The sequence below is a fragment of the Micropterus salmoides genome, unplaced genomic scaffold (assembly GCF_014851395.1).
Source record: "Micropterus salmoides isolate LMB-PRFRI ecotype aquatic unplaced genomic scaffold, ASM1485139v1 Ms_hic_scaffold_20, whole genome shotgun sequence".
Lineage (NCBI taxonomy): Eukaryota > Metazoa > Chordata > Actinopteri > Centrarchiformes > Centrarchidae > Micropterus > Micropterus salmoides.
This window is the reverse complement of record NW_024041151.1, coordinates 8,795,771-8,804,170: the sequence shown is the minus strand read 5'-3', so window position 1 is coordinate 8,804,170 and position 8,400 is coordinate 8,795,771. Positions and strand designations below refer to the sequence as shown.

The following is an 8,400-nucleotide window of genomic DNA, read 5'->3' as shown; positions in this document are numbered from 1 at the left end:
GATGGTTTAGTGATTTAATATTATGAAAAGTAAAAAAAAAAACTACCGCACACTGATCTGATTTAATATTATATATTTAATCATGTCCAAAATTACATCTGCTTGTAATAGTTAATCAGAACAGCTTATCCACCTCTGTTCTCATTTTTCCTGTATCATCAGACTTAAAATGGGGGGTTGCTGATTAAGTAAGAATAAGGTCTAATCCTTTCTTGCAAATTACATTTAATACAGCACAATTTAATAAGCTACAAAAATCCTGAAGAATAAGGCTGACAAGGAATGAAGTGGGTGTGTGTATGCAGCACCTCTGTGAAATTATAAGGTGCATATTGAGGGTACAGAAGGGACCCTGTTGATCTCAGGCATCTGCTCATATGACTAAAATGGAAAGAGCAGCAGAGACACAGGTGGGGCATATGAAATACATTACTGCTGTCAGGAAAAGCATGAGAGCTGCAATTAACCTGTCTGTTTTTAGTTTTTTGTCAAGAGACATGCTTTGATTGGAGGGAATCTTTCTGCCCACAAAAGTATTAAGTATATCCGTAAATTTTAAAGAATGTAACGACCCACAACATATTGCATTCATCCAATACTGATGTAGTTTTTGTGACTGCAATTCAGAGGTGCAGCCAAATGGGAAATCATTGACATTCATGCACCTGGTCTCCCACCTGTCACTGCTGGCAACTGAATGAGCAGCTCACCCACACATCTGTTTACGCTGTTGGAGACGCTTCACATTCAAACCAGTACCATAAAACTGAAGCGATACTTGCACCCAAGCTGGACATTGTGTTTGTGTTCACCTTTTTATTGTACTGACACCTACACTGAGCACCATTTAATAGCCTGAAGAAAAAACAAAGCACTGTTTCGAGTTCAATAAAAGCAGTTTTATCAATACAGCCATGTCTGGATACACAACACAACGAACAAAAACACACCTGCTCATCTGTTCACACAGGTACACTTCTATGTATAATACAACCCTTCAAAAAGCACTGTACAATATTTAAACTCTTACTGTAATAAATAAATAAAAGCACAAACATATATACATGTTACTAAAATCACATCAAAATACTGCCACTGCCTTACTGTCCCATTAAGAAACTACAGTAACAACAGTAATTAAACCAATTAATATTTTATAGTGTCCGTAAAATAAGACACCTAAAGAATTGGCACAGAGACCTTTTTACACATAAAAACACCCATTTAAGATAATATGTAAATATACTACTTGATATTCAAGTGTAATAGTTTAACATTAAGCATGACAGAATAAGGCGACTTCAGGTTGTTCTGTGTGCCTGCAAAGATAATTTAAGGACAACATCTTCCAGTCTTTACAGCTTGTATAAAATAAACATAGGATGTTTTTAAAGTACAGGCAGAAATCTCAAACAAGAGAGTCTACAGTCAGCTACCGGTTCTGTGAGGCAATACTAAGGCACAGTGGTCCTTTGAGCTAAATGATGAGCTAAAAGTGTCAGCATGCTCATATTTAGCACGTTTACCATTTTCACCCTGTTAGTTGAGGGTGTTAGCATCCTAACATTTGCTAATTACCACTAAACACAAAGCACAGCTAAGGCTGATGGGAATGTCAACATTAGTTTTTCAGGTATTAGGTAATAAACCAAAGTATTGCAGTTTTTGGTGCAGTAAGTGGTAGACCGAATGACTGTAGAGCAATATTGCTAGCGTGACTAAAAGTGACACACAAAGACAAAAATGTAGTCAGAAATGTTTGTAAAATAATTACATTAGTGCTTAAAATGGTTTGACCCAACATGTTTTCCTTCTGTCCCTCTTCCTGCACCACGACTTCCTTTTACTTTTTTACAATAACAGCTGTGCTCAAAACTTTGTCAGGCTTTTGCTGTTGAATTTCTACTTTCTGATAAAACTGACATATTAGCATGGCTGCAACATACCTCTTAAAACCACAACAGCTTATTTCTGTCAACAAGAAAAGCATGCTTCAGATAAAAAATAAATAAATGATGGTTTCAGGCAGTGAGTCTGAAAAATGTGGGAATGATGCTGTCGCGTCTCATCTTTCAATTCTACTGTTATGCTCAGCTTGTGCATAAACAGACCCTGTCTGATACATGACAGAGAGGCAGTTTGCTCCATCAGAAAACATGGTCCGCTAGAGAGATGCAGCCTGATGTTTTGTTGAAAGTGAACAAAGTGTTGAAAGTGTTTTTTTTTCTCCTTCTGTGGTGAATTTAATAAATAGAGTGCTCGAGGGACGAGATATGTGGGACCTGAGAAAGAAAGGCAGTAAAGGAAGGACAGTAAGAAGCAGAGATGGCGGAAAGCGTGAAAGGTGTGGCCGCAGGGACCCAGTTAATAAAGACCACAAACACACACACAAACACCCCAAGAAAATAAAGAGACATCTAATACCCAGTGATGCCTCGAGCTAAGGTGCATGACACATGTGAGACTGAGTCTGAAACAACCTCATTTCTTTTATCTCTGGTCACTTTACACAAAAAAGACCACAAAATGAAATATAAAAACAAGCATGACAAAAGACTGTACAAGAGCCACCCCGGATCCAATCCTGATGCTTCATTGAATGTCATTAGTTTTTCCCATGTGCTGGGCTGGTTCTTTAGAGTCTGAAATGGATCAACATTCAGAGGTACACAATGGTTTCCTCACTGCTCTCCTCCCCACCGCTGTCAGTCTCCAAGGAAACCAGTGGGCTGAGGTCCAATTGAGGTTCACTGGGATGCGGGAGCACCGGATACGGGTCAGTTCCGCTTGCTATTGATGACCAGGTCTCCCTGATGTAGCTGTGACTGTTGTGATCTGAGTGGCCACACAAAAAACACAATTATTACACTTTTTCAAACAAATGCAGCAACTGGTACTGATAATACACTGACCAAACTGAAACTACAGAGAATTCATCATTTACTAACAAATGATAAATAATCCCCAGGACGGGACATGTAGCCTCTTGTTTAATGAGCTCAGTCTAATTGTTTATCCCACTCATCTTATCGCTAACTGCATATAGATCAACCCCAGCTGCCACAGCTCAGCCTGCTACGCCGCCCCCCCCTCACATACACTTCACTCAGAGTGAGACTGAGAATGAAAACAAAAAGATTTTCAAGCTATCCATCATTCCCCCTCTAGTTAGAGGTGTCACTTTTATCATTAACTTTGTCAACATAATCAATCGTCATGGTCGGGATTCGATCACACCTGCCTCCTCACACTTGACGGTTGAAGAAGAGATGAGGAAACGAGGGACTGGAAACAAGGAAGGACAAAGATATTAGTGGGAGCAGCCTTCAACCAGATAATCAGGATTTTAAGTGTTTATATTATATCCCCAGCGTCAGGAGTGTTCCCCACTCAAGGACCAATAACAACATTTTCCAATTAAAGGAGGTCTGAAAGACAATGTGTTATTATGGGTGGTGTCTTCTTAAATGCGTTTGCATGGTGGGTGATGTCTAGCATTAGGGCAGGTGTGCTGTCATGGTAACAGATGGCGTGAACTATAAATTGCCTCATTGTGTCCCCGTAGGAAAGTGTCTGTGTTTGATTAATTATATAGGAGTCTGTTAGGGTAGCTCTGTTAGCCACTATGTAGGCCTGGCCTAAGATAGATGAGACATCAGCGCACAGCCAGATGATAAAACTACTCTATCTCTGTCTTTAGCCAAGTAGTAAGATTTTAGCATTATTAATATGTTACAACACAGACAGCAAACGCATCCTGTTTATGAGAAACATTGTTCGGGCTGTAGAACATTTAAAGCACAAAAACCTGCCCTAAACATTGATGATTAAACTGAGTATAATCAGTGGTTACCTTCTGTCTACAGCAATGAAATGTAACTGCAGGATAGTAATGTTAACCTGAATAAAAATGCTGATTAGATGGCTTTACCTAGTCTGTTTGTTAAAATGCAACACAAGTATGTGTAAATCTACCCCCCAGCTAATCAATGTTGATAAAACAAAGGAACTCATTTTAAATCACACATGTCCATTACCATCTCTTTCACTGTGTAATCAGTCTGGTAAGTTGTAAAAAGGTGGTTTATGAAGTAGTTTGTAAGGTGTGTTGTCTGACCATGTTGGAAATCAAAAGTGTTGATTAGTGACAGAGAAGGGAGAGACGTGATACAGTTTAAATATGGAGATAACTGATAACACTTTTTCAGACACTCTCCTGTAAGGCATTGATAGTGTTGCACTCGGTCGCATAGACGTAAAGTGCCAAAAATTGTTGTGTAACAAATGAAAAAAGATAGCTAGAGAGAGAAGTTCAAACTTAGCTCACTTTCTCACCTCCCAGCTGGCCAATCATGGCGTGAAGTGGGCGTGAATGTTGGATAATTCTAAAAGTTACAGAAATGGCCGGGAATAGTCTTTCCTGGTTAGAATATGCTTTCCAGCATTCTTCTTCTTGTCAAATCCTGGTTCCTACATTACCCACAACGCATCTCAACTGCCAACAGTTTGGTTGGAGATTCAGGTGTGCTATGCTAATAGTGGCTACTGTAGCCTTGAGCCCCCAGCCTCAGGCAGAGAGGAGAAGTGGGCACCAGAGGTCCACAGTGCACACCCTCAAACGTGTTTCATTTTCAGACTTGTCGTCAGCTCCAACTGAAACTGACTCTAGTGACATCGCGGGAGCCACAGAAGGCTTTATACAACTTTTTTTTCGCATATGCAATAATGCTCTCCAACACCTGTAAAAAGACTTTGAAGTGGCAAATGTTCCATTCCCCTTTAACAGTTTTAAGTATCTAGGAAATTGTGGTACACTGATAACAAACTGAACTTCACAGACAAACTGTTTCTTATTAGGAAATGAATGGGTTTCCGTGACTGTCAAAATGTTCAGAGAAAAAGGGGTATGTCAGTCTCACAGAGCGCTTCCTTTTAATATGTGTGTGTTCAATATCTCAGTCTGGTATAGTAACTCAACTGTGGCAAACAGTTGGCTAGGCTTTGACACCTCCACACTAAATTTGAATGAAAGACTTACGGACAATACTACACAACACCTCTAAAAAACAAAAACATCTTTGCGCCATGTGCAATCAATGTAACAGTATTAAAGTATTCTCATGTCGGGAAGTTTTTATTTTATGTCTATTGTTTTTACTGTGTATTTATTGTCTAATTTGATGAGACAAAGACAAGTTTCCTGCTCTGGTGGTTAAAAAATAAACTAAAAATATTGTATTCTATTCTATTTGTGATCTTAATATCGAACAAAATAATCATTAGTATTATTACAGGTTTGTGCATTATACTGTGAGTATGTTTCACATACTGCAAAGACCATCCGTTTCATCTCTCTTTTATTTGTCATGCTCCACACGATGGTCTCATCCTTTGTATGAAAAGGTGAGCAACTAAAAGCTGCCATGACTCATCAGATGAGACGTCATATCAGAAAATTCCATCAAACTGGTTCCCCAAGATTATACTGTGCAGGAACAAATTAGGGACATCCACTGAATGAAAAAAAGGTGTGTATTTGTATGTGTGTGTGAGTGTCTGAGAAGAAATCTTCACATGCTCAGGTGAGGAATAGAAGTGAGATTATGTTGGATCCATGTGACTGAGGGGCACAATGGGGAATTTGCATTTGAAAGAGATTCCTTTTCTTTTCTCACATATGAAAGAGATACCAGGTTCCTCCACATACCATACAGCACGTGATCCAGTATGAGGTCATAAAGGAGGTGATAAAATCTGAGATTACACATAAAACAGTAAAATGACTCCTTATATAGGTTTACATCTAACAGGGAATTGTGTGAAGATTGGGGAACATTATTCAGTGTCATTACAGGCCCTCATGGGATCCACTGAGGAATGCATTGCGGGTAGATGTCAGCTGGAATGCACCCTGAATTGTAGATTACAGCCAAGTATACACCCCTAGCTTGTTAACAAGTGACTCAGGTTCCACTGGGGCTTGTGTGTGCTCAATAACGAGGAAAGGTTAATAAGCTGATCAATGAGGAAGAAATTGTGCTGCCTGCTAAAGCTGGTAACAATAACAGGAACTCTACATCAGCTGCAGTCAACACATGTAACCTGTAATTTTCCCCGCCTGCCGTGACTATGAGAATGAGCTCGTGCATGAATGGATTAGGAATGAGGACGGGCAAACGTGGGAATGTAGGTGACACCTTGTGAGTGAAACAACAGATTAATACTGCATTTCTCATTCCCATATGCGCACCTCCTCCCCTTTGCCCAATGCGATGACAAGTCATGCTGTAATGAGTTTTCTAAAGATTTTTTTAGATCGATGTCCCAATCAGTCAGCCATCGCTTGTGAACTTTGATTCCCATGCTGTTGTCTGGCCTGCCAGTGGAAAGATAGAGGAACCATTGATTTTCTTTTCCTTTGGCAGGTGAGGGCCCAGACTGGCTGCTTGTGCAGGTGGGGGAGAGGGGGGGGCAGGCGACACTGATTAACTGAGAGGAAGGACAGACAAGGCCTCACCAGGGATACAGCCTTGAGAGCAGAGTGTGTGTACAGTATGCTCTCACATACATGGGTGAAACCAGTGCAGGCAGAGGGTGTGTTTACATTCTCACAGGTAGGAGATTTCTCATTTATGTTGAGCAGCAGAGACAGTATGATAACAGCGCAGTGCTGTCCAACAAGTAAGGCACTTGAGCTTTGAAATATCAAGCCATTAGCACTAAGTTACAGGATATTAAACATAATCAGTAATGAAAATTAGTAACTGAGCTACTTGATGCATTCATTAGTGGGTTTTCTATGCCATAGTTCCCTTCACAGATGGTATATGAAAACAGTTTTTCCTTATTAATATGGAAATTAACATAGTAATCAGATCACTTTTCTCTGTAGCTTTTGTTTCTACCTTTTATTGCTCGAAAAGTTATTGAGTTGAGTACAAAAATGTGTCTACGCTGCAGTTAACACCAATTAGTAAATTTTTCGATAAAGTTTATCAACAAAAAGTCATTTTTCAAGCCAAAACACCTAACATTCTCTATAATTCAAGCCTTTTATGTGAGGGTTTGCTAATTTGCTTCGATCTCATTTTAGCATTTCCCAACATGGGGTTGAGGCCCCTTAAATGGGTCACAAGTTAAATCTAAGGGGTTCACAAGATGCTGTATAGAATAGGTAGATATTTGAATGTCTAATAGTTTTACCTTCTTGTGCCTAAAGAATTTATAATTTCTGGCACTTGTGATGCCAGGTCACAAGTAGTGCTTTATTTTAAGGGGTCACAAGCCAAAAAGGTTGGGAAACCTTTTACTGCTTAAACCTCTTATATGATGGTGAACACAATATCTTTGTTTAGGACTGTTTGTTGGACAAAACAAGTTATTAACTGATTATAAAATAATCATTAGTTATAGCCCTAGTCAACACAACAGACCAACACATAGAAGTCACCATCGCAAATAGCACATATTATATTAGCCATTAATTACCATTAGATTTTTGTATTTTTTAAACTTCCTCTCTAAAACACATGATACAACATTAACTTGGTGGTAGTTCTTACCACTGGGTGTGTGCTGCAGTTCCAGCCTTCCTGCAGGGCTGTAGAGATATCCTGTCCCCATCATCCATCCCTGGGAGTCTGAACGTGGACTATGGGGAGTCTTAACGATAGGGGGCTGTCTGCTGTTGGATCTTGCCAGCAGGGTGTTGAGACAATTGTGTGCGCTGGGGTCATTTCTTTTGTGGTGGACGTGTCGGTTGTTGACGCTGGTGCTGGTGAAGGCGGCCTCATTCACAAACATAGAGCCGTTCCCAGTGTGGTCTCTGGGTTGTCTCGGTGCAGAGTCCTGAGGGAGAGAGCAACAGAGCTGAAAGATGAAAATCAAGAACACTGTGAGCAGACATTCAGACTCATTTCTAAAGCATGAATGGACATTGATAATAGTGTCTACACCTGTGAAACCACTCAACAGTGCAGCTTTGAAATGCACTGATGCATTTGCATGAAGCATCAGGAAATACATTTTATAATTCAACAGGCAAAACCTGTAAAAGGCACTGTTAATAGACCTTCAGATCAATATCTTTAAACCTGTAATTAAAAGGAATTACAGGGGTGGTTCATCCGAAATCAATTTTCTCACTTACCTCTAAGTGGTATCTAGATATAATATAAATGATTTTGTTGTGGGGGGGTTTCTCCAGGTTTTGAACAAAAATTTAGTTTTCAGAGTTTTCAGCCTCCACACCAATATAATGGAAGTAACTGGATTTTTATTTGTGATGCTCTGGATTCACTTTGTTGCTAATTTCTTCTTTGAACACCACAAGCAAATCTCCATTATATTGGTGTAGAGGTAACACTGAAAGATGGACAGCTAAAACCCTGGGCAAAAAAA

General features: G+C 39.7%; 1 protein-coding gene across 1 annotated transcript in view; it reads right to left on the bottom strand.

Moving 5' to 3' along the window:
- Positions 1-877: 877 nt before the first annotated feature.
- arhgef28a (Rho guanine nucleotide exchange factor (GEF) 28a) overlaps positions 878-8,400 on the bottom strand; it is a 40,597-nt gene continuing 33,074 nt past the window's right edge. The window contains 2 exon segments of the mRNA XM_038733524.1: positions 878-2,835; positions 7,563-7,848. Coding sequence (XP_038589452.1) covers positions 2,660-2,835; positions 7,563-7,848 — 462 coding nt within the window. The 3' untranslated portion in view covers positions 878-2,659.